At 40.3% G+C, this 27,697-nt stretch overlaps 1 protein-coding gene across 2 annotated transcripts in view; it reads right to left on the reverse strand.

The window, feature by feature from the left end:
- ZNF713 (zinc finger protein 713) overlaps positions 1-27,697 on the reverse strand; it is a 43,557-nt gene that overhangs the window by 2,955 nt on the left and 12,905 nt on the right. The window contains exons 2-5 of one of the 2 annotated variants that reach the window (XM_023735326.1): positions 20,405-20,921; positions 19,770-19,857; positions 2,603-2,729; positions 1,777-1,869 (exon numbers count right to left, since the gene is read on the reverse strand). In XM_023735326.1, coding sequence (XP_023591094.1) covers positions 1,777-1,869; positions 2,603-2,729; positions 19,770-19,856 — 307 coding nt within the window. In that variant the 5' untranslated portion in view covers position 19,857; positions 20,405-20,921. The remainder of the gene's footprint in view (positions 1-1,776; positions 1,870-2,602; positions 2,730-19,769; positions 19,858-20,404; positions 20,922-27,697) is intronic. The other variant, XM_004380796.3, reaches the window with a different exon arrangement.

Genomic DNA, 27,697 nt, shown 5'->3' on the forward strand with positions numbered 1-27,697 from the left:
AAAAAAGAATATAAACAAGAAGTGTTGGTGAGGTTGTGGAGAAACTGGAAATCTCATCCATTACTGGTGGGAATGTAAAATGGTGCAGCCACTGTGGAACAGTTGTTCGAAAACACGGAATTACCTCATGACCTAGCAATCCCAATGCTACATATATACCTATAAGCAGTGAAGACAGGAATGCAAACAGAAACCTGTACACCAATGTTCAGTGCAGCACCCTTCATGATAGCCAAAAGGTGGAAATAACTGAAATGTCCATCAACAGATGAATGAATAAACAAAATCTGGTATATAAACACAATGGAATATTATGCAGCTGTAAAGGGAAATGAAGTTCTATGCGTGAAAACATTATGCTAAATAAAATAAGTCAGTTGCAAAAGGACAAATACTGTATGATCTCACTTATATGAAATAAGAAAAAATATAGAAACCAAAGATTATTAATGGTTACCAGGTGTGGGAGGGAGGGGAGAAGAGAAGACAGTATTTGTTTGGGGGGCATTGGGTTTAGGTTAATGGTTGTGAAATGTTTTCGATGAGGATAGAGATAATGGCAGCACAACTTGAAAATGTAATCAATGCCACTGAGTTGTAGATGTAGAAGTTGTGTTGACAGATGTTTTGATGTGACTGTTTTCACCACAATAAAAAAAAGAGAAAAAAAAAATGCTGAGAGAAGATGAAGAAAAAATGGAAAAGAAAGGTATGTAGAGATTTGCAACATCAAAGTATTTATTGGGGTTCAAACTAAATACCTTCAAAATATCTTCTATATTACATAATTTTTTAAATAATAAAAACCAAAACCAAACCCGTTGCCATTGAGTCGATTCCCACTCATAGTGACCCTATAGGACAGAGTAGAACTACCCCATAGGGTTTCCAAAAAGCAGCTGGTAGATTCATACTGCTGATCTTCTGGTTAGCAGCCAAGCTCTTAACCACTGCACCACCAGGTCTCCTTTTATAATAGGTATATATAATTATCTGTTCAATCAGAAAAAAAAAGAGCCATTTCTACTTTGGAAACAAAAATGCAAAATGAATTGTCATGGATTGTGTCCCCCCAAAATACATGTCAACTTGGTTGCCCTTCATTTTGTGATCTGATTATCTTCCATTTTGTGTTGTGTTACAAATCCTAGCCTCTAGGCCTGTGGTTATGGTCCCATTTGAGAGTGAGCTGTCTGTTATGTTCATGAGATAGAATTAGGTCATGTTAATGAGGATTAGTGTGGGATGCAACACCCTTACTCAGGTCAGAGCCCTGATGTGATATAAGGGGAGTTTCCCCAGGGTGTGGCCTGTAACACCTTTTATCTTACAAGAGATAAAAGGAGAGAGAAGCGAGCAGAAAAAGAGAGACCTATTACCACCATGAAAGAAAAGCCAGGAGTGAGCATGTTCTTTGGACCTGGGGTTCCTGTGCTGAGAACCTCCTAGACCCAGGGGAATATTAATGCCAAGACATATGGAGGTTTCCAAGGAAAGCTGAGCACATAGCTGTTGAAAGGTTGACAGAGAAAGCTTTCCTCTAGAGCTAGTGCCCTGAATTTGGACTTCTAGCCTCCTAAACCATGAAAGAATAAATTTCTGTTTGTTAAAGCCATCCACTTTTGGTATTTCTGTTATAGCGGCACTAGATTACTAAGACATGAATTTTTAAAAAAGGCTTCAGTATTCTTTAAATCCCAGATGAAGCTTTTGGGAACACAGCTGCCTATCTCAAAAGTGACGACTTTCTCTTACTGAGCAGCAAATGTTTCTCACCTGGATGGGTATCTGGTAGGCTCTTGCTTTCCATTATCCACTGTTCCTCTTGCTCCAACTGAGTGATCACCTCTGGCTTATAAAGTTGATGCCCTATTCATTGGGAAAATGTATGTCTTAGAAGTTTATACTGGGAACAAACAAAAATCTCTCTCAGAATTCATTTCCAACTTTTTTAGTCTTTCTAAAAAAATTCAAAACTAAATCCATTGCCGTCGAGTTGATTCCAACTCATGGTGACGCTATGCACTTCATAGCAGAAGTGCTCTACAGGGTTTCCTTGGCTGTAGTCTTATGGAAGCAGATCATCAGGCCTTTCTTCTGTGGCATTTCTGGGTGTATTCAAACCACCAACCTTTCAGTTGGTAGTCAAGAGCAAACCATTTGTGCCACCCAGGGACCTGTTTTTTAGTCTTTAAGACCTCTGAATTTGGAAAGGGGGGCTTCATAAACAGCAAAATAAAGCTCCCAGTTGCCACTGAGTCAACTCCAACTCATAGCAACCCCATGTGTGTCAGAGCAGAACTCTGCTCCACAGCGTTTTCAATGGCTGATTTTTCGAACCTCCAACCTTTCAGTTAGCAGCCAAGCACAATAACTGTCTGGATCACCTAGAGACTCCAAAATAAAGCTACTCGTCTCAAGCTCAACAAAGTCAAAACTTGGGGATAAAGAGCAGGAAACAACGGTCTCTATCCCCAAAACTGATTAGCATTCTCCTGTCCTGGCCTAAAAACTACATTCACAAGAGCTCTGTACGCTTTTATCACTTGAGGAAATAAACCCACTCAGATCGTTTCCAGTTTCACAGGGACACCATCCTTACCCAGTGCAACCAGATTCCTGTAGTTCTCCAGCATCACATCTCTGTACAGGCTCTTCTGAGCGGGGTACAGCTGGTCCCACTCCTCTCTGGTGAAGTCCACAGCCACATCTTGGAATGTCACCGATTCCTGAAACAGAAAACACATTCTTGCTCAGCCAGAAACCGCCTGGCAGGGGTCCTCAGGGGCAGTGGATAAGATGCAGCTCTAGACAAAGGTCAGGATGTTTAAGCCACTGTGCAAAGAGTCTTCAGGGCTCAGAGTAACCCAGGTCAAAAATTTGAAACAATTAGCTACCTGTCTCTCTATTATCGTTTAAGACAGCTATAACAAAAACGTGCAGGAAATAATCCTTGCTTTTAGGTTTTTCTATTTTTTTATAGGGAAAAGACTCTATTCATCTCATTTAAACAATGAAAACAACTGCGTATGAGAAATTCATGCTATGAAATTTCAGAAATAAAAGAGTTTAAGATGTATTGACAAAGTGAAAGCAGGTATCAAGGAGGTGGATCTTGTGTATTTTTAAGCTTTGGACAGAAGAGAAGATAGAATATTCCAGTGAGTTCAAAAAGGAAAAAAAAAAAAGGGCAGCAAGTGCAAATAGGTTGAGAGTAGGAGGCACGTGATGTGTGTCTGGATCAGTAAACTTCCTTCCTTGTCTCAGGTAGGTAATTCAAATGAGAAAGTGTCCTGGTCCAAATTACATTCATAAGAGCTTTGAAGGCATTTACTACTTCAGTAAACCAAAAATCCAAACCCGTTGCAATCTAGTCGATTCCAGCTTATGGTGACCCCATTTGTTACAGAGCAGAACTGCTCCATCCCTGCATGTCTGTCAGTTTGTCGTACTGTGGTGGCTAGTGTGTTGCTATGATGCTGGGAAGCTATGCTACTGGTATTTCAAATACCAGCAAGGTCACCCATGGTGGACAGGTTTCAGCAACACTTTTTTCAACAACATAAACTGTAACTATACATGTGGACCTGATGGAATACAAAGGAATCAAATTGGCTACGTCTGTGAAAAGAGACGATGGAAAACCTCAATATTGTCAGTCAGAACAAGGCCAGGGGCCAACTGTGAAACAGACCATCAACTGCTCATATGCAAGTTCAAGTGGAAGATGAAGAAAATTAGAACAAGTCCAGGAGAGCCAAAGTATAACCGTTAGTATTTTCCACCTGAATTTAGAGACCAACTCAAGAATAGGCTTGACTCACTGAACACAATGACCAAAGACCAGACGAGTTGTGGAATGACATCAAGGACATCATACATGAAGACAGCAAGAGGTCATTAAAAAGACAGGAAAAAAGAAAGAAAAGACCAAAATAGATGTTAGAAGTGACTCTGAAACTTGCTCTTGAACACAGAGTAGCTAAAGTAAATGGAAGAAATGATGAAGAAAACGAGCTGAATGGAAGATTTCAAAGGGCAGCTCAAGAAGACAAAGTAAAGTATTATAATGAAATGTGCAAAGACCTAGAGTTAGAAAACCAAAAGGGAAGAACACGCTCAGCACTTCTCAAGCTGAAAGAGATGAAGAGAAAATTCAAGCCCTGAGTTGCAATACTCAAGGATTCTATGGGGAAATATTAAACAATGCAGGAAGCATCAAAAGAAGATGGAAGGAATACACGGAGTCACTGTACCAAAAAGAACTGGCTGATGCTCAATCATTTCAGGAGGTGGCATATGGTCAAGAACTGATGGTACCAAAGGAAGAAGTCCAAGCTGCACTGAAGGCATTGGCAAAAAACAAGACTCCAGGAATTGACAGGATACCAACTGAGATGTTTCATCAAATGGATGCAACACTGGAAGTGCTCACTAGTCTATGCCAAGAAATTTGGAAGACAGCTATCTGGCCAACCAACTGGAAGAGATCCAGATTTGTGTCCATTCCAAAGAAAGGTGATCCAACAGAATGCAGAAATTATTGAACAATGTCATTAATATCACATACACATAAAATTTTGCTGAAGATCATTCAAAAGTAGTTGCAGCAGTACATCAGCAGGATACTGCCAGAAATTCAAGCTGGATTCTGAAGAGGACATGGAATGAGGGATATCACTGCTGATGTCAGATGGAACTTGGCTGAAAGCAGAGAATACCAGAAAGAAGTTTACGTATGTTTTATTGACTGTGCGAAGGCATTCGACTGTGTGGATCATGACAAATTACAGATAACATTTCAAAGAATGGGAATTCTAGAGCACTTACCGTGCTCATGAGGAACCTGAACATAGACCAAGAAGCAGTCGTTTGAACAGCACAAGGGAACACTGCGTGATTTAAAGTCAGGAAAGGTGTGTGTCAGGGGTGTATCCTTTCACCATATTTATTCAATCTGTATGCTGAGCAAATAATCCGAAAAGCTGGACTATAAGAAGAACAGGGCATCAGGATTGAAGGAAGACTCATTAACAACCTGTGTTATGCAGATGACACAACCTTGCTTGCTGAAAGTGAAGATGACTTGAAGCACTTACTGATGAAGATCAAAGACTATAGCCTTCAGTATGGATTACACCTTAACATAATGAAAACAAAAATCCTTACAACAGGACCAATATGTTACATCATGATAAACGGAGAAAATAATTGAAGTTGTCAAGAATTTAATTTTACTGGGATCCACAATCAATGCCCATGGAAGCAGCAGCCAAGAAATCAAATGACACATTCCACTGGGCAAATCTGTTGCAAAAGACCTCTTTAAAATGATGAAAAGCAAATATGTCACTTTGGGGACTAAGGTGCGCTTGACCCAATCCATATGCATGCAACAGCTGGACAACGACTAAGGAAGATTGAAGAAGAATTGATGCCTTTGAATTGTGGTGTTGGTGAAGAATATTGAATATACCACGGACTGCCAAAAGAATGAACAAATCTGTCTTGGAAGAAGTACAGCTAGAATGCTCCTTAGAAGCAAGGATGGTGAGACTTTGTCTCACATACTTTGGACATGTTATTAGGAGGGACCAGTCCCTGGAGAAGGATGTCATGTTTGGTAATGTAGAAGGTCAGCAAAAAAGAGGAAGACCCTCAAGAAGACCCTCAAGGAGATGGACCTTCAAGGAGTGGCTGCAACAATGGGTTCAAGCATAACAATACCTGTGAGGATGGCACAGGACTGGGCAGTGTTCCGACTCGACGGTGGCTAACAACAGAACTGCTCCACAGGGTTTTCTTGGCTGTAATCTTTACAGAAGCAGATTGCCAGGCCCTTCTTCTGTGGTGTCGCTGGGTGGATTCAAACTGACTACCTTAAGGTTAGTAGACGAGGGCAAACCATTCGTGCCACCCAGGGAACTTTACTACAACAGTAGTGCTATTTAATCTACAGATCTCATTCAGATTTCACCAACTGTCCTAATAGTGTCGTTTATAACAAAAGAAAATCCAAGATCATGTTCTGCATCTGGCTGTCTTGTATCTTTAGTATTCTTTAATCCGGAACAGTTCCTGAGCCTTTCTTTCTGTTTCATAACATTGACATTTGGAAAAGTACAGCCTAGTTATAGAATACGTCTCCATTTGGGTTTATCAGATGTCTCCTCATGACTAGATTCAAGTTATGAACTTCTGGCAGGAATAGCGCAGAAATGATGCTAAGTTCTTCCCAGAATCATATCAGTAGGTATGCATTGTTGACTAGTCCCGTTACTGGCAATGTAACTTTGATAATTTGGTTAAGATAGTATCTACCAAGAATATCCACTGGAAAATCGTTTTATCCTGTATAATTAGTAAGTATTTTTTGGGAGATACTTTGAGGCTGTGCAAATACCTTGTTCCACCTTAAACCTTCATCCACCAGTTTTAGCATCCACTGATGATTCTTGCCTTCATCGATTATAATTATGATGATTTGCCAAATGGTGCTTTTCTTATTCCATCATTCCTTGTACACGTATTAGTTGGCTTTCTACTGTGATGAAGAGGTTTCTCTTCTCATTCATTCATTTATATCAATGTGGATTTACGGAGTCTTACTTTATTCAGTAGGTTATAATCCTTTACTATCACTATTTTAATGCTCAAATTGTCCTAGATTTGGCCAGTAGGAGCCCTTAAAGCTAGCTTGTGTCCTTTTGACATATCCACATCATTCTTTGAACACTTCCTTAGTTTTATGGGACAGAAAGATGCCCCAGGTTCACCTTGTGCTGTCCCTGCCTCAGGCCTCGAATCAACCATTTCTGCAAGGAACCCTGGTTCCTTTGAATGAAGAATAGTATTTAGAAACTAAGATCTGGGCACCAAGTGTGTTCATTGCTACTGGAGTGTTATTGCTTCTAAGCCCTGTCAACAGTCATAGCTAGGAAACAGAGTTATGTATATATACATGAATACACACACACATACCCCCACCCACCCACCCACCCTGTGATGGTTAACTTTATGTATCGATTTGGCTAGGCTACAGTGCCTGGCTATTTGGTCAAACACTAGTCTAGAAGTTGCTATGAAGTATTCACATGTGATTAGCATTTAAATCGCTTGGCCTTAAGTAAATCAGATTATCCTCCATAATGCGGATGGGCCCTCAGTTGAAGATCTTAGAAGCAAAATGGGAGATTTCTCGGTTTCCTGAGGGAGGATTCTGCCTCCAGACTATACACAGACATCCTGCCAGAATTTCTGTCGCCTCTGACCTACTGATGTGGGAAACAAGACTGATGTAATTTCTAGCCTGGCCTAGATTTATGCATTTTGGACTTGCCAGCCCCACAATCACATGAGCCAATTCCTCAAATCAATCAGTCAATTCCTCTCTCTATATATATGTATACATATCTATAGATCTTATTGATTCTGTTTCACTAAAGAACACTAGGGCACACCTCTATACCTCAATATTCATTTTTATATCCAGCTATATGATGAGTTCACACTGATACCTCAAATTCTAATCCAACACTCATAAAACCCATTGCCACTGAGTCAATGCCAAGTCATAGCGACCCTATAGGACAGAGAAGAACAGCCCCATAGGGTTAAGGAGCAGCTGGTGGATTCGAACTGTCAACCTTTTGGTTAGCAGCCTCAGCTCTTAACCACTGTGCCACCAGGGCTCCTAATCCAAGACAGCTAGCGTTCATTTTATCTCGTTCTTGTTCCATATGTGTAATTGCCTTCTCTGACCATGAGAAACTTGGCTCCCACTAGTCACAGTATACTTACTATTTGCTCACTCCTAAGATGTAAAGAAGGTGGTTTCAGTGTTGCTAACACAAGCCTCTCCACAAAAGTCTGCAAACTGAAGTTCAGTATTTACAGTTCTTTTGCTTGAAACTTATCTGGGGCCTATTCCCTTTTCGTATGAAGTTGGTGATTTGTTTCTTCATCTCTTTAAAAAATGCCATTGGAATTTGGATAGGACTGCACTGTATCTGTGGATCGCTTTGGGTAGAATTGACATTTTCACAAAGTTGAGTCTTCCTATCCATGAGCAAGGTACGTTTTTCCACTTACGTAGGTCTCTTTTGGTTTCTTGCAGTAGTGTCTTGTAGTTGTTTTGTATAGGTCTTTTATGTCTCTGGTTAGGTTTATTCCTAAGTATTTTATCTTCTTGAGGGCTATTGTAAATGCTATTGATTTCATGATTTCCTTTTCAAAGTTCTCTTGAGGACATAGTCCAAATACTAGCCAAAAGTTACTAGGGCTAATGAGAACCAGAAAAGGATGCCCATTATCACCACTCTTATTCAACATTATGCTGGAGGGCCTAGCCAGAGCAATAAGGCAAGAAAAAGAAATAAAGGACATCCAAATTGGTAAGGAAGAAGTATCCCTATTTGCGGATGATAGGATCTTACACATAGAAAACCTCAGAGAATACACAAGAAAACTTCTCAAACTAATAGACAATTTCAGCAGAGTATCAGGATACAAGATAAACATACAAAAATCAGTTGGACTCCTCTACACCAACAAGAGAACTGGTAAAGAAAAACGGTACCGGCATAAGTTGATATTCATCTGCAAAAAAATGAAACAAGACCCATACCTCACACCATGTACAAAAACTAATTGAAAATAAATCAAAGACCTAAATACAAAATCTAAAACTATAAAGATCATGGGAGAAAAAATAGGGACAAGGCTAGAAGCCCTAATACATGGCATAAACAATACAAACCATAACTAACAATGCACAAACACTAGAAGAGAAACTAGATAACTGGGAGCTCCTAAAAATCAAACACCTATGCTCATCAAAAGACTTCACCAAAAGAGTAAAAAGAGAACCTATAGCCCGGGAAAATTTTTTTGATGACTACATATCTGATAATGGTCTAATCTCTAAAATCTACAAGATACTGTAAAACCTTAACAACAAAAAGACAAATAACCCAATTAAAAAATGGGCAAAGGATATGAACAGACACTTCACCAAAGAAGACATTCAGGAGGCTAACAGATACATGAGGAAATGCTCATGATCATTAGCCACTGGAGAAATGCAAATCAAAACTACAATGAGATGCCATCTCACCCCAACAAGGCTAGCATTAATCCAAAAATACAAAATAATAAATGTTGGAGAGGTTATGGAGAGACTGCAACACTTATACACTGCTGGTGGGAATGTAAAATGGTACAACCACTTTGGAAAATGATTTGGCGCTTCCTTTAAAAGCTAGAAATAGAAGTACCATACGATCCAGCAATCCCACTCCTTGGAATATATCCTAGAGAAATAAGAGAATAGATATACGCACACCCATGTTCATTGCAGCACTGTTTACAACAGCAAAAAGATGGAAACAACCTAGGTGCCCATCAACAGATGAATGGATAAACAAATTATGGTACATACACACACAATGGAATACTACATAACGATAAAGAACAATGATGGATCCTCAAAACATCTCACAACACGGATGAATGTGGAGGACGTTATGCTGAGTGAAGTTAGTCAGCCGCAAAAGGACAAATATTGTATGAGACCACTATTATAAGAACTCAAGAAAAGGTTTAAACACAGAAGAAAACATTCTTTGATGGTTACGAGGGTGAGGAGGGAGGGGGAGGGGAATTCACTAACTAGATAGTAGACAAGGATCAACTCAGCTGAAGGCAAGGACAACACATAATACAGGGGAACTCAGCATAACTGGACCAAAGCAAAAGCTAAGAAGCTTCCTGAACACAACCAAATACTTTGAGAGACAGAGTAACTGGGGCTGGGACCTGGGGACCATGATTTTGGGGGACATCTAGGTCAACTGGCATAGCAAAGTTTATTAAGAAAATGTTCTGCATCCCACTTTGGTGAGTGGCGTCTAGGGTCTTAAAAGCTAGCAAGTGGTCATCTAAGATACATCCATTGGTCCCAACCCTCTTGAAGCAAAGGAAAATGAAAAACACCAAAGACAAAAGGAAAGTATTAGCCCAAGAGACAAAAGGTTCACATAACCAGAGACTCCATCAGCCTGAGACCAGAAGAACTAGATGGTGCCTGGCTACCACCAATAACTGCCCTGACAGGGAACACAACAGACAGTCTCGGCTGGGAGAACAGAGTGGAGCAGAACTCAAATTCAAGTAAAAAGACCAGACTTAATGGTCTGACTCAGCATGGAGGAACCCTTGAAGCCATGGCCCCGGATGCTATATTAACCCAAAACTAAAACCACTCCCGAAGCCTGCTCTTCAGGCAAAGATTAGACAGGACTATAAAACATAAAATAATACTCATAAAGAGTGTGCTTCTTAGTTCAATCAGATACACGAGACCAAAGGGCGGCTCCTGTCTGGAGGCATAATGAGAAGGCAGGAAGGGACAGGAACTGGCTGAATGGACATAAGAAACCTGGGGTGGAACGGGGGAGTGTGCTGTCACTTTATATGGATTGCAACTAATGTCACATAACAATATGTGTATAAATTTTTGTATGAGTAATTAACTAGAGCTGTAAACTTTCACCAAAAGCACAATGAAAAAAAAAAGTTACTAGGGCTAATTCTTCCCTTTTTTTTTTTTGCCCTTGTTAGTCATCATTTGAAATACAGTTTGGTTCACTTGTTTTGTTTGTATTCAATTTTAGGCTCTCCTCCCATCCCATCCTTTTGATTTTAATTTCTTATTTAACATTACCATGGTTGCAAAAGTCAGGACCACACAAAAAGATATATTCAGAGATGTATAATTCCCCTCCTCCCATTCACTCCATGTTTTCTTTCTCATTCCCAACCATATCCTGCAGGTAACCAATCTCATTAGTCTCAGGTTTATCCTTCCAGTGTCTTTTTTTTTTTTTTGCTCATATAAGCAGATACATGTATCTATGTGTGCATATATATTTTTTTCCCTTCTTTCCTACACAAAGGGAACATACTATAGATACTCATTTGCACTTTGTTTTTTGCACCTAACAATTTACCCTGGAAATCCCTCTGCATCATTCATAGATATTCTCCTCATTCTTTATTAGAGCTACATGGTAAGCCATTGTGTGGATATACCACAATTTATTTAACTAGTTTACTGACAGGGATTTTGGCTGTTTCCACTCTATTGCTATTACAAATAATGTTGCAGTGAATTATCTTGGATGTACATTATTTTTCACGTATACAAGTCTATTTGTAGAATCATTCCTCAAAATAGAATGGCTGGTAAAAGGACAGGTGACTCTGCAATTCTGATAGATATTGCCACAGTGACCTCTGAAGGGGTTGTATCAATTTACATTCTGTAACATTTATCTATTGTTATATAACAAAACCTAATTCTGACTCCTACTGAACCTGTAGGACAGAGTAGAACTTCCCCATAGAGTTTCCAAGGCTGTTATCTCTATGGAAGCAGACTGCCATAAAGAACTGCCATCGTCCTCCCATGGAGTGGCTGGAGGATTCGAACTGCCAATCTTCGGTTAGCAGCTGAGCGCTTAACTAGTGCACCCCCCGGGCTCCTTGTTACATAAGAAACCACCCCAAAATTTAGTGGCTCAAAACAACAACCACCATTTATTTTCCTACAAAATCTCTAACTTGGGGAGGGCTCAGCGGGGACAGCACATCTTTGTTCCATATGGCTTCAGCTGAAATGACTTGACTATGGGCTGTAGGGTCTACTTCTAAGATGACTCACTCACATGGTGGCACGTTGGCGCTGGCTGCCAGCTGGGAGCTGGGCCAAGGGCCTCAGTGCCTCTCCATGTGAGACTCTCCACAGGCTGTTTAGGCTTCCTCATGGCATGGTGGCTGGATCCCAGGAGCAAAATTCCCAAGAGAACTACTTTTTATGACCCAGCCTCAGAAGTCACATAGCTTCACCTGCACCAGAGTTACAAATCTGCTCAGATTCAAGGGGAAGGAATATATATCCTCAGCTCTTGATGGGAGGAATATCTAAGTCACATTGTAAGAGAAACCTGCGAGGTGGGAGATAGTGTGCCATTTTTGGAAAACACAATCTGCCACAGTCTACCCTCTGGCTATGAAAATTCAAATCCCTCCCATATGCAAAATACACTCATCTTCCTCCCGGAATCCCCAAGTTTCATCCTACTATGGCATCAGCTCAAAGTCCAGGATCTTGTCATCTACATCATGTCCACATGCAGATGAGGACCTTAGAGTGCAGTTCCTTGGGTACAGTTCCTTGAGTACAGCTACGTGAAAGATGTTTCTCTTGATATGAAGACCTATGAACTAAATAAACAGTTATTTGCCCCTGCCCTCTGTCCAACACAAATATTCAATGGTGACAGAGACATAGGAACAACCTCTACAGACACTCCCAGTCAACTAAACAACAGACCATGGCAATTGTAAAATCTACCTGAGCTGGGCACATGTTGCCAATTCCTCGGTTAGGGCACAGTCCTACTCCCTGGAAGTTGTTCTCTGTGATTCTTGGCTCCATGATCTAGGCTCTTGGTTCTACCCTCTTGCTCACAGATCTGCAATTTGGGCAGGACTTGGTAGGGACGGCTGCCTCTGATCGTGTGGCATCAGCTGGGAATGCTTGACTGGGTATTGGAGGATCCACTCTCAAGATGGCACCCTCACATGGCTGGTTAAGTTGGCGCTGGCTGTTCCAGGAGCTCAGCCAGGATTCTGCGCCTTGGTCCTTCTCCATGTGGGCCTCTCCATGGGCTGTTTGGGTTTAGAGTAAGCATCCTAAGAGAATGAGATAGAAGTCATGTTGCCTTTTATGACGCGCCTTGAAAGTCTCATAGCTTCACTTCCACTAGCCACAGGCTTGCCTGGATTCAATGCAGCATAGCCCTCATGCCTCTTGATAGGGTGACTATCTAAGTTACATTGTAAAGGAAGCATTAAGGATGGGAGATATTTTGGTCATTTTTCTGAAAATACAATCTGCCACACACAAACACCAGCAGTGGAAGAAAGTGTTTTCCTACAGCTTTGCCAACAGAGTATGTTATCAAGCTTGTGGAAAATATCAAAACTGTGGCAAATAGCAAGCTTGGTGATAAAATATCAAGCCTTCTCTGGTTTTAATTTCCATTTTCTCTTGTTACCAGTACAGATGGACATTTTTCCTGTGTTTAGGATCCATTTGCATTTTCTTTTCTGTGAACTGTCTTTTTTGTTGCCTGTACGTTTTTTTGTTCGACCCCTAATTTCTTATTGATATAGAGAAATGTTTTATATATTCTAAAGATTAGCCTTTTGTTATATGAGTGACAAGATATGTATTTTTTTTGTTGTGCTTTTTAAGTGAAAGTTTACAGTTCAAGTTAGTCTCTCATACAAAAATTTATACATACATTGTTATGTGACCCTATTTGCTCTCCCTATACTGTGACAGCACACTCTTTCTTTCCACCCTGGATTTCCCGTGTCCATTCAACCAGCTCCTGAGCCTCTCTGCCTTCTAAGATATTTTTTCAATGTGATGTTCGTCTTTTTACTTTGCTTATGGTTTTTGTTTTGTCATGCAGATTTTTGGGGCATTTTTAAGGGGTTGAATCCATCAGTCTTTTCTTTTGTGGCTTCTGGATTCTCAGTCGTAATTAGAAAGTCTTTCCTCAGTGAAGGTATAAAGAAATTTTCACATTTTTTTCTTCCTGAATTTTTATGGTTGCACTTTTCTCATTTAAATCTTTGGTCCACTTGAAGACTATTCCAATGTAAGATGTGAAGTATAGATCCAACTTTACCTCTTTCCAGATGGCTCCCCAGAAGTCTACTACTAAATAAACCATCTTTTCACCACTGGTTTGAGATGTTACTTTCATCATATGTTAAATTCTTCATTCGTTCAACAAATATTTAATAAAGGAGAGAAGAACAGGAATTGGAGACGATAGACAACTCTTTTGAAGAGTTTTGCTACACAGGGAAATTGAAAAATGGGGTTGGAAGTAGCAGGAAAAGCGAGGTCAAAAGAAGGCCTTTTTTCTTCTTCTTCTTTTTTTAAATTGGAAGAATTGATGGTATGTCTATATGATGGGTATGATCCAGGATAGAGGGGAAAACTGATGTTGTAGGATAGAGGCATAAGAGAAGGGAATGCGTATCTATAGTAAAAGGTGGGAAGGCAGACTGGTCCAGTGCTGATGCTGGAGGTGGGTAGATGTAGTTGTGGGAATCTGCTGAAATTCTCTTCTGATGGCTTTAAATTCCTATATTTATTTGGATCTACTTCTGAATTTTTTGGTCTTATTTCCTCTTCCATTGGTTTCTCTATCTACAATCTTGTACCAAACAATTTTATTTTTTTGAGTCTTCATAATATGTCTTAATGTTTGGTGGTGTTAGTACCCCTTAATGCTTTACTTTTCTTGATCGTTACACTTTGACATCTGACCCAAGGACTCTGCCTCTGGCAATGAGTTTAAAAAACACTTTCCCCATGTCTTATGTGAAAAGGCATCTCCCACTTTTCCTCCTACAGCATGATGTTTTCCTCCCCTGGTACTACTTTTTCCCCCTATTCTCATCCTGTTTGTCCTCCTTACCTAGTTGGGAATTGGGAAACAATTAGAGAACAACAGTCTAGCATAAACCCAAACTTCATCGTAATTTTACTGCTTCATATACAGTTTTCGAGTGTTAAATTACTTTAAATCGACAACTATGAAAGAAGGTTTTCAAGGCATAATTCAGGTCCAGATTTCCTGAGCAGAAGGATCTTCATTTCAAGGCTTCACCCTAAGTTAGAACTCTGCCAGAAAGATCAGTTGGCAGGCAGATGCCTGGAAATGTGTTATTAGTAAGGCTAGGATGAGTTAACTCATGATAATTCCAAGGACAGGAAAGGTGTTGGGGAAGCGTTATATGGATGTCAGCTCTTTTATGTGCTGGGTCAGAAATTTTGGAGGTAATGAAAGAAGAGGCTGGAAATGGGGACTAGGAGTTATAAGTGGTTGAAAAGTGACGGACCTCTTTCCCATCAGTTTATGCTGTTCTGCTTTCTCTAGCCTAGTCATGTCTCTTCCTCTCTGGTCTTCTCTTCTTTCTTTCTACCAGTAAGGTATGCCCTTTCTCAGTCCCTTATCCATCGCCTCTCACTCCATGAAAGCTAGAAAAATATTCTTCTTTGGTATCTTCTGTGTGTCCCTTCCTTCTCAATCCCACAGGCACTGCCTTAAAGAACCCCATTACCTCTTATTCAGGCACTTGTATAAGACCTTCCTTCTAATCTGTATCTTTTCCAAACTATGATGCTGACCACTAAATTCTAGGAAATCTAGACTACTAAAAGTTAAAATATAAGTGGAGAAAAAGCAGAAGTGTTGACCAATCTTTCAAGAAGTTTACTAGTCAACAGGAAGAGCTAGTGCTCACTTGAAAAGGAAAATAAGGTACAAGGTTTCTTTTTAAGACCAAAGAGGCCTGAAAAGGAGCCCATGAAGAAGACAAAAAACTACTGTGGGTGTATAGGAGGGGGTAACTGAGAAAGCAAATCCGAAGGAGGTCTAAGGTGATGGGACCATGGGCAGGACACTTCTTCTAAGAATCAGGGTTACAACGAGTTAGGCCAGACGCCACAGTCTGAAGGCACAGTCCTCCACAAGACTGCTCTCACTTTAGACAAGTTTGGGGGTCCTCAGGCCACCCTCACTTCTGACCATCCAGCTACAAATCTGGAGGTTCCCACTACCCCCTGGAAAGCACTATAGTTACAATTACAGTTTTATTATAGCAAAAGGATACAAATTAGAACCAGCCAAAGGGAGAGATGCACAGTGCAAGGTCTGGGAGGATCCCAAACACCAAGCTTCTGTTATCCTCTTCTCCTGGAGTCAGGATGTGTCACCCTCCTGGCACACTGATGTGTGACAATATGCAGAATATTGCTAAACAGGGAAACTCACCTGAGCTTCATCGTCCAGAGTTTTTACTGCGGTTTCATGACATAACCATGACTGAGTGAATCTGTGTCCACAGGACTGAACTCAATCTCCAGCTGCTGTCCCTCCCTGGAGGTTGGGCTGATATTACCTGGCTCAAAGCTCCAAACCTCTAATCCCAAGGTAAGTCTTTCTAGCATTGCCAGCCCCCATCCTGCATCATCTCCTCAGCACAAACTATCTAGGCTCCATTAGCATAAACTATCAGGGCCCCCAATGAATAATACTTTTCTTATCCAGGAAGAAAAGTATAATAAATACACAGAGGTTTGAAGAAAAGAGAAAGACGATGGATGAAGTTCATATTGAATGGCTTTGTCAAAATGTGTTGGGATTGGGAATTTGGAAACATCAAAGTTAGGAATGGCCATGGGGAGCAATTTGAACCCCAAGTGAGATAAACGAAAGGGTTGCTCAGCACCAGTGAGTGCCAGCTAGGGAGCAGGGTTAGAGCGAGGTCCAGAAAGCACAGCTGTAACTCCAAAACGGTAAGCAGTTTAGGAATTGGAAAACATGGAGAGTGGGATTTATCCAGTTCCAAGGGATAATAAAATGGCAAAGGGTGAGGAAATCTATCAAATGAGTTACTGAAAATGTCCAGGCAAGGTACATGAAATGATGGCCTGGTACATCTAAGGTACAGAGAACTAAGAACTAGAGATCACTATGAAGATAAAGAACACGTTTGTTGCGAATAGCAGAGGTGAAAAGGGAGGAGACTAGTCAGACAGAGGAACTGTAGAGTTCAAGATCTCAGAGTGCTAAACAACGGTGTTTCAAAGTACATTCATGCTTGTTGATAGCTAAGCTGGAGTACAGAAGTATAGAATTAAGGAAATTAGAGGACTGAAAAATATAATCACCATGGATGCCCCCAATTCATGGTGACCCCACGCACAATGGAATGAAACGCTGCCCAGTCCTGTGCTAACCCCATGATGGTTACGGATCGCACCATTGTGATCCATGGGGTTTTCCAGGCTAATTTTTAAAATATATTGTCCGGCCTTTCTTCCTAGTCTGTCATAATCTGGAAGCTCTACTGAGAGTGAGGTCCAGAAAGCACAGTTATAACTCCAAAATGCTAAGCAGTTTAGGAACTGGAAAACATGGAGAGCAGGATTTATCCAGTTCCAAGGGAGAAAAAAATGTCAAAGGGTGAGGATCACTATTCAGCATCATAGCAACACACAAGCCTCCAGTGACAGGTGGTGGCTGTGCATGAGATGTACAGGCCAAGAATCAAACACAGTCTTCCGCATGGAAGGCAAAAATTCTACCACTGAACCACGAACGCAGCTCCAGATAACTACAGCCACTGTCAAAAAATTAACTGCTAACCTATCATTTTAAAAATCATCTGTTTCTTCCTTTGCCTTTACCCAACTATTTAATCTTTGTTGTTTTCCAAAGCACTCAAATACACTTATTTTTTCCAAGTCCTAGTTTTTTGTTGTTGTTGTTTATTTATTTATTTTTCACCTCCTAGTTTTCAGCTACTATTTTCTATTACATAGGATACTGCAATAGCTTCCTAACTGCTTCTCCCCTCCTTCCATCATTGCCTCTTACAAATTTACTTATCACATAGCACCAGGGTGATTTTGAAAAGTGGAATTAGATGACTGATGTTACTTTCCTACTTAAAACTGGAACTCCTTTTCATGGTCACAAGGCCCTGTATATTTAGCCCAGTTGACTTCTCCAAGTGCATCTAAAGTCACTCTCTCTCTACTCCAGCCACAGTGACCTTTTAATTTCTCAAATATGCTCATGGCTTTTGCACATGATTGTCAGCACATGCCTAGAATGCTCTTTTCCGCTTACTTTTTTGTAACTCCTACATATCCTTCACATCTCAGTTTAAATTTTGCTTCCCCAGAGAGTTCTTCCATGAGTCCCTAATCCTCATTCATGTTGTTAGTTGCCATCAAGTTGATTCCAACTCGTGGCGACCCCACGTATTACAGAGTAGAGCTTCTCCGTAGGGTTTTCTTGGTTGTACTCTTTACGGAAGGCTTTTCATCTGAGGCACCACAGGGTGGGTTTGAACCTCTAATCTTTAGGTTAGCAGTTGAGTGCAAACCTCTTGCACCACCTAAGGACCTGTAATCCTCATACATAACGCCTTGTTATTTATATCTTGTAAGTAAAAAACCTCAAATTGCAATTTATAAGCATATTTGCAGAATGCCTGTCTCTGCTAGACTGTAAGTGCCCTGAGTTTAGGAGCACGTCTGTTTTGCTCACTGACGTATAGCTGATGTCAAGCATGAGCACAACTTCTGGCTCACATTGGCTGTTCAAAAAAATATCTGAATGAATAAATGATGTTCCATCTTAAACATAATAAATGGTTACAGAAAATTAAAACGAACTCCTCTGGCTAGCATGCTGATAAGCAGATATGCCACCTTGGCTCTTCGTGGCTTTCTATTCCTGTCTGTGGGGAGCCTTACAATTAAGAGGAAACTGAATGAATCTATTCTTTGTAACTAAAAGATCCTAAAGCACTAACATACCAAATGCTCATCTCCAACTGATAATATCTTTATTGTCCCTGCTCTTGCTCAAATTGTATTTCCTGTGTGCAATGGCTCCGTGTCTTCTCTAATCTACAAACCTGACCCTGTATCAGCATAAATTCATGAAGTCTTCTATTTCCTTCATGAAGTTTTCCTCATCCCTCTGGCCTTAATTGGATTTCTTCTTTCTGTGAGCACCTGTTGTATTTGTTATCTTTTGCATACATAGCAGCATTCAAAATTATATTTTCTTAAAATCCCTTCCAATGAGTTTACTTGCTCCTTGAGGATAATGATTATCTCACATAATTTGGACCAACAGAAGCCCTCCTATCTGAAGCAGTTGAGACTAGTGTCTGGTATTCTAAGCAAAATGTTGCTTAAAGTGGAGATCCATACAAGGTAATATATACAAACCTTAAACATTTTATTTTAATTTAAAACATACAAATATATATTAATTCATTCATCTTTTGATGTGGAGCCAAACCTTTCTGATGAGAATGATTTTAATGACTGAGCTCTCTTTTGTATTTTCTGCATAAACCATACCCCTCATGCATCAGGTTTTGTTTCATTACAGTAGAACAAGAACACACTGACACTTGGGAAGTAATATATGGTTGGACTCTCTGAGCTTTTTATGATTTTTCCGTCAATGTTCTACTCACACATACTTTGACAGCACTGTTTTTAAGGGACTGGCATTTACTGAGTCTTTCCAAAGCTTTCAAACAATTTTCATATCTCATCAGTTCACATAATGTTTAATCAATTTACAGAATTATAATAACAGGTATAACAGGCTTAAACAGGTTTTAGAAGAAATACAACAGAATCTTTGTAAGCATTGATATGTGGCAGCAGATGTCCTCAGGCATATTTAATAATCCCATTAGCTCCAAGCATTCATAGTGACCTGGGCATCATTCATTATGTTTACAGAGAGAATTGTTTAAACTCTGGTGAGCTATTTAAGTGAAGGCTGATTTAAAAATTGTCTGTTTCTTCCTTTGTTTTTTTCACAACATCTAGCACAGATATGAGTCCATGATCTGGTGAAAATGTTGGGAAGAGGAAGAGCTGTAAAGGGGTATATAAGGCAAACGGAGAACATCCTGTAGAGGTTATCATCTGTCATAAGAGTTTCCTGGGCAAAAGTAAATGGACGTCAGCACCATGGATTGGGTTTTTGGGGAGGAGCACTTCTGAGAACTGAAAAATAAAAATGCCTGCATCCTGAGAACTAGAATAGCATTTCAGAGGAGAGGAAAATGGAACTTACCTGGGACCTGACTATCTGTGTCCCATCATCCATTTCTTTCTCCTTCACATTCTCCCCCTGGGAAAGTACAGCATTCTGAGGAGGCATACTGGAGAGAAGAGAAAAGAAGCATCTTGTCAGCACAGGATATTAGAACTGAGTCTAAACCTTGGAGCTTTTGCTTTGAGTTGAGACAGTTAGAGAGAAGCCCGCTAAGACATAAACTTAAAGGCTGGATGACTTAACTGTGACACTCCTGTTGCTCTAGTGGGGAATTCAATGCAGGACTTACTGTGGCATATGGGAAGATCAAAAGTATTCAGTGGTTTCCAGCCCCGGCTATACACTGGGGAAGTTTTTAAAAGGTGACAGTGCTCAGCCCCCACTTCCAGAGATTTGGATTTAATTGGTCTAGGGCGGTATCTGGGCAACAGCATTTTAAATTCTAAAGTCTCCAAAGGATTGTAAGTGCAATGAGAACCACTGAGATGATACAATGCAGAGAACTTAGGTTGAGGCCCTATTCTTACTCTTTATCCCCACGGGATAAATTCACTCCCAAACTCAAACTCCAAAGATTTGCCTCTTTTCTACTCCAAGAGATCCTTTCAATATACAAGGAGGAGTTCATGCTTCTCATTTTTCAGTACATTCACCTTCCTTTTTGAATATCTGGATCCAGTTATCCACCAGGATTACAACACTTCTTCATAGTTCTTAAGTTGTACAGTCACCCAAGCTTTGTTCTTCTAGCACAAACATCAGGAGATGCCCCTGTACTCACAGCTTCAGGATCCTGGTCAGTTACTGAATGCTGATTGTCTGGTGCCTTTCAGGAAATTGTCATTCCCAGGTGGTAAAGGTGCCCTCATGTCTGACGAGAGCCTCAGGATCCAATGGAGATCCACAAGAATGATTTCTGTTTCCAGGGGCAGCCATGCTTAGGTTATTGCCTTGTTCATACAAAGTTGTGATTTGGGGGCTCCTGAAGGTAGCTATTTATTTTTTTCCCAACAGGCATCAATCCTCCATGTACAGCTTTCACTATGGTATTAAAATCTGTCTCCAGCAAAGATTTCATAAGATACGATGTCAGGTTGAGCACCTATAAAGAGATGCACCAGCGTCTGCAGAAGGAATCCGGCTGTCTCAGTCACCTGGGACTTACACAGTCTGTAAAGAGACATACAAACTACTCACTCATAAATAAAGGTGGAGCACAGAAGTTCTGTTATACATAGGGTTGCTATAAGTTAGAACCAACTAAACAGCATCTAACAACAACAGCAGGATATGGCATTCTTCAAAACAATCAAAAGCATTTTTAGAATTTCTTAGATTCATATATGTTATAGATTGAATTACGTTCCTCCAAAATACATGTGGTAAATCCTAATCCCTATACTCGTGAATTTAGAGACCATCTCAAGAATAGGTTTGACGCACTGAACAATAATGCCTGAAGACCAGATGAGTTATGGGATGACATCAAGGACATTATACATGAAGAAAGCAAAAGATCATTAAAAAGAAAGGAAAGAAAGAAAAGAACAAAATGGATGCCAGAAGAGACTCTGAAACTTGCTCTTGAACTTAGAGTAGCTAAAGTGAATGGAAGAAATGATGAAGCAAAAGAGTTGAACAGAAGATTTCAAAGGGAAGCTCCAGAAGTCAAAGTAAAGTATTATAATGACATGTGCAAAGACCTGGAATTAGAAAACCAAAAGAGAAGAACACGCTCAGCATTTCTCAAGCTGAAAGAACTGAAGAAAAAATTCAACTTGCAATTTTGAAGGATTCTGTGGGCAAAATATTGAACATAGAAGGGAGCATTAAAAGCTGATGGAAGGAATATACAGAATCACTGTCTACCAAAAAGACTTTGTCGACGTTCAACCATTTCAGGAAGCAGCATATGATCAAGAACGATGGTACTGAAAGAAGAAGTCCAAGCTGCACTGAAGACACTGGCAAAAAACAAGGCTCCAGGAATTGACAGGATACCAACCGAGATGTTTCAACAAACAGATGCAAGGCTAGAAGTGCTCACTCGTCTATGCCAAGAAATTTGGAAGACAGCTACCTGGCCAACCAACTGACTGGAAGAGATCCATATTTGTGCCCATTCCAAAGAAAGGTGAAGCAAAAGAATACAGAAATTATCGAACAATATCATTAGTATCACATTCAAGTCAAATTTTGCTGAAGATCATTCAAAAACGGTTTCAGCAGTACATCGACAGGGAATTGCCAGAAATTCAAGCTGGATTCGGAAGAGGACATGGAACGAGGGATATCACTGCTGATGTCAGATGTATCTTGGCTGAAAGCAGAGTATACCAGAGAAAAGTTTATCTGTTTTATTGACTATCCAAAGGCATTCGACTGTGTGGCTCATAATAAATTATGGATAACATTGCGAAGAATGGGAATTCCAGAACACTTAATTGTGTTCATGAGGGTTCTGTATGTACACCAACAGGCAATCATTCAAACAGAACAAGGGGCTACTGTGTGGCTTAAAATCAGGAAATGTGTGCATCACGGGTGTATTCTTTCACCATACTTATTCAATCTGTATGATGAACAAATAATCAGAGAAGCTGGACTATATGAAGAACAGGGCATCACGATTGGAGGAAGACTAACAACCTGCAATACACAGATGACACAACCTTGCTTGCTGAAACTGAAGAAGACTCGAAGCACTTACTGATGAAGTTCAAAGACTACAGCCTTCAGTATGGATTACACCTCAACATAAAGAAAACAAAAATCCTCACAACTGGACCATAAAGCAACATCATGATAAATGGAGAAAAGATTGAAGTTGTCAAGGATTTCATTTTACTTGGATCCACAATCAACACCCATGGAAGCAGCAGTCAAGAAATCAAACAATGTATTATTGCATTAGGCAAATATGCTGCAAAAGATCTCTTTAAAGTGTTAAAACGCAAAGATGTCACTGAGAACTAAGGTACACCTGACTCAAGCCATGGTATTTTCAATCACTTTGTATGCATGTGAAAGCTGGACAATGAATAAGGCAGACCAAAGAAAAGTTGGTTCCTCTGAAATATGGTGTTGGCGAAGAATATCAAATATACCATGGACTGTCAGAAGAATGAATAAATCTGTCTTGGAAGAAGTACAGCCAGAATGCTCATTAGAAGTGAGAATGGTAAGACTTCGTCTCATGTACATTGGACATGTTATCATGAGGGACCAGTCCCTGGAGAAGGACATCATGTTCGGTAATGCAGAGGGTCATGAAAAAGAGGAAGACCCTCAAGGAGATGGACTGACACAGTGGCTGCAACAATGGGCTCAAACGCAGCAACGACTGTGAGGCTGGTGCAGGACCGGGCAATGTTTCCTTCTGTTGCATATAGGGTCGCTATAAGTGGGAACTGACTCAGGGCACCTAACAACATACCTGTGGATGTGATCCCACTAGGGAATAGTGTTTTCTTTGTTATGTTAATGAGTCCATATCAGCGTAGGGTGTGTCTTAAACTATTCACTTTTGACCTATAAAAGGAGCAGACAAGTCACAGAAGCAAGAAAGCACAGATGGAGGAAGACAGATGTCAGGACACTTGAAGATCACTAAGGAACCAAGCAACAGAAGCTGAAAAGAGACAAGGACCTTCCCCCAGATCTGACAGAGACAGAAAGCCTTCCTTTAGAGCAGGTGCCCTGAATTTAGACTTCTAGCCTCCTAGTGTTTCGTTCTATTGTATATAGGGTCGCTATGAGTGGGAACTGACTCGACGGCACCTAACAACTAATAACAGCCTCTTAAACTGTAAGAAAAAAAAATCTGTTAAAGATACTCATTTGTGGTATTTCTGTTATAGTGGCACTAGATAACTAAGACAACACATAATCAAAGAAAAGAGATATACAGGTATATCCCAACTCTGCCTCAGTCCTTCCACATCCTTTTCTGGAATAGAAAGCACATGGTCCTTGCCTAGTGAAAAGCTTTCAGTAAGCATGGTAAGGAAAAAGCAATGTTTGAACAACGACAACAACGAAGTGAAATGTATTAGTTTGATAATAATCATAAAATAATTTATTCTTTTTCTGCTCACAAAAGTTGACCTGAAAAAATTCACAAAAGCTAGAGTTAACAGTGCAGAATGAACTTTTATCAAAGGACTTTATCAAAAAAAGTGAAAAGATACCTACAGATTGGGAGAAAATTTTTGGGAACCATATATCTACCATATATCCAATAAGGGCCTAATATCCAAAATATATTTAAAAAAAAAAAAAAAAACAACTTCTACAACTTAAAGACAAACAACTCAATCAAAAAATGGGCAAAATCACACCAAAGTACAGTACAGTACACCAAAGAGGAAAGTCAAATGTCCAACATGCGCAAGAAAAGATGCTCAACCTCATTAGTCATTAAACCCACTGCCACCAAGTCGATTCTGACTCATAGTGACCCTATAGGACAGAATAGAACTGCCCCATAGGGTTTACAAGGTTGTAATCTTTATGTAAGCAGACTGCTACATCTTTCTTCTGTGGAGCAGCTGGTAGGTTCAAACTGCAGACCTTTCAGTTAGCAGCCAAGCGCTTAAACACTGCACCACCAGGGTTCCTCATTAGCCATTAGAGAGATGCAAATCAAAACCAAGAGATAACACCTCACCCTCATTAGAATGGCAATGATTAAAAGAAAAAAGAAAACAATAGGTGCTGATGTGATTGTGGAGAAACTGAAACCATTATCCATTGCTGGTGGGAATGTAAAATGTTACAGCCATTGTGGAAAACAGTCTGGCGGTTTCTCAAAAAGTTAAACACAGAATTACCATATGACCCAGCAATTCCACTCCTAGGTATATACTCAGAAGAAGTGAAGTCAGGGAGGCAGGGCCAAGGTGGCGGAGCAGTCTGATGCTTGTCCCTCTGACAACAAAGGCCCAAAAAAGCAAGTGAATTGATTATATACGACAATCTAGGAGCCCTGAACATCAAAGACAAAGCTGAGGAGTTGGACTGAGTGACGGGAGAGAGACACAGTTCAGAAGCAGCAAGGATTTGCCAGACCTGACCTGGCTGGCACCCTGCAGGCTGGATCAGCTGGCGCACATGGGCTGAAGCAAGCAGTAGTGCTCAGAATGCGTTTTCCATACTTGGAGAAACTGAGTGGCAGACAGTCTGCTCCAGCCTCTGGAACCAGGGAGAAGAGGCACCGAATCTGTGAAAGTCAAGTGCAAGCACCTAACCTACTGTGTGTGATAAAAAAAAAACTGTTCCCCCCTCTGGGAAGTAACTTTCTCCCATTTACGGGCCCCCTCCCCACTCTACTCTGGTCTTGGTCCGGATTCAGTGATTGCCGTACCCCCTGGGCCGGAAGTGGGACCCATCAAGCGCCGGAGCCATTCTCCCAGCTTTGGAGACAGAACAAATTAACAAACAGGAAAAAATAATCTGCCAGCTCCTGTAAGCTGGGAACTCATGGCAGGCACAGCCCCTTTGCCTAGGAACAGGCATAAGGGGTCCACGGACTCTGAATGCCTTTCACCCCTGCCTAGAACTATGTGGGCTCATTTCAACAGCATAGGCCCTCATTAGCACACTACAACAGGGTACATACCTGAAGCCTATTTTCAACTGCAACAGCTAAGAGGGAGTGGCTGATTCCTGACATTTGACACCACCCTGTCCATTAAACAGGGTCCTTACCTACCCACATCAGGGGCCTGAGGACTGGTGGCGCCACCCACTCCACCGAGCCACCCAGCACAGGGGTCCAAGAATAAGTGGTGACTCCCAGTCCTTACAACCAACAGCACTGGGTGCCCATAGTCTGGCTGCAAAATACACCTACCTACGTGCTCTAGGGAACAGGGACATGCCTTCCACCCAGACACTCAGGGGCAGCAGTCAGTCCCCTGCCTTGATCAGCACATGACCCCCTACTGCAGCCAGATACTTGTGACTACTCCAACCACCCCTGACCGTGTACAGCTGTAGGTGAGAGCCTGCACCACACGCTCGGTGACTGACAACCTGGACACCTGAGCTGAATCCACACAAGAAAAGTAAATGGACTCCTGGGCTCACATACCTAGTAACAGCTCTAGCCACCTGGAGACAAGACGTGAGCACTTCAAAGGCACCAATAATCAAAGCAGCTCACATGACAAGCCTATTTGGGCATATCAAAACAAAACAAAACAAAACAAGAAGCTAGGACACAGTAAGCAAACATAAATAAACATAATAACTTATTCATGGCTTCGAGATAACAGTCAATATCAAATCACATAAAGGAGACCATGATGGCTTCAGCAAGCCACCAAAACAAAGAATTAAGAAACCTCCTGGAGGAAGGTAACTTCTTGTAGTTACCGGGGTAGAATTCAAAAGATTAATATACAAAACTCTTCAGGAGATCAGGCAAAATGCAGACCAAGTCAAGGAATGCATAGACAAAGCAACAGAGGAACTTAAGAAGGTTATACAAGAGCATAATGATAAATTTAACAGGCTGCAAGAATCCATAGACAGCGAACAAAAATCCAAAAGACTAACAATAAAATTTCAGAATTAAACAACTCAATAAAAAGTCATAGGAGCAGAATTGAGGAAATGGAAGTGAGAATTAGCGAGACTGAAGACAAAGTACTTGATACCAGTTTATTTGAGGAAAAATCAGATAAAAGAACTTAAAAAAAAATGAAGACACTCTAATAATTATGCAAGACTCTATTAAGAAGAATAACGTATAAGTTACTGGAGTACCAGAACAGGGGGGATAACAGAAAACACAGAGAGAATTGTCGAAGATTTGTTGGCAGAAAAGCTCCCCGATATCATGAAAGACAAGAAGATATCTATTTAAGAAGCTCATCGAACCCAACAAAGGGTACATCCCAAAAGAAAGTCACGAAGACATATTATAATCAAACTTGCCAAAACCAAAGATAAAGAGAGAATTTTAAGAGTGGCTACGGATAAACAAAAAGTCATCTACAAAGGAGAGTCAATAAGACTAAGCTTGGACTACTCAGCAGAAACCATGTAGGCAAGAAGGCAATGGGATGACATATATAAAGCCTTGAAGGAAAAAAAAATGTGAGCCAAGAATTACATATCCAGCAGAATTGTCTCACAAACATTGTGATGAAATTAGGGCATTTCCAGATAAACAGAAGTTAACAGAATTTGTAAAATCAAACCAAAATTACAAGAAATAGTAAAGGGAATCAATTCTCTGGTTACAAAATCAATAATATCAGATACAACACAAGACTAGAACACAGGACAGAACAAAAAATATCGACCCAGATAGGGAAGCCACAAAAATAAATCAAAGCTAAAACACTGAAAATAGGGAAACAGAAATGTCAATGTGTAAAAGATGACAACATTAAAAAAGGACTAAATAATGTAGTCATAGAACTTTCATATGGAAAGGAAGTCAAGGCAATGTCAAGAAATAAAAGATTGGTTTAAACTGAGAGAAAGAGAGTTAAATATTAAGGGAACCACAAAGGAAACTAACAATCCTACACATTAAAATAAAAAAGAAGAAAAACATAAAGACTCAGCAAATACAAAATCAATGATAATAAAACGATGGAAAGAAAATACTTAAAGAAAAATGACTCAGCACAGAAAATTAAGTGCAACGAAGAAACTGTCAACAACACCAAAAAATATATACCAAAATGACAGCACAAAACTCATACCTATCAATAATTACACTGAATGTAAATGGACTAAATGCACCAATAAAGAGACAGAGAGTGGCAGAATGGATAAAAAAAAAAAAGATCCATCTATATGCTGCCTATAAGAGACACATCTTAGACTCAAAGACACAAACAAACTAAAACTCAAAGGATGGAAAAAAATATATCAAGCAAACAACAATCAAAAAAGAGCAGGAGTGGCAATATTAATCTCTGACAAAA

Source organism: Trichechus manatus, unplaced genomic scaffold, assembly GCF_000243295.1.
Source record: "Trichechus manatus latirostris isolate Lorelei unplaced genomic scaffold, TriManLat1.0 scaffold00077, whole genome shotgun sequence".
Lineage (NCBI taxonomy): Eukaryota > Metazoa > Chordata > Mammalia > Sirenia > Trichechidae > Trichechus > Trichechus manatus.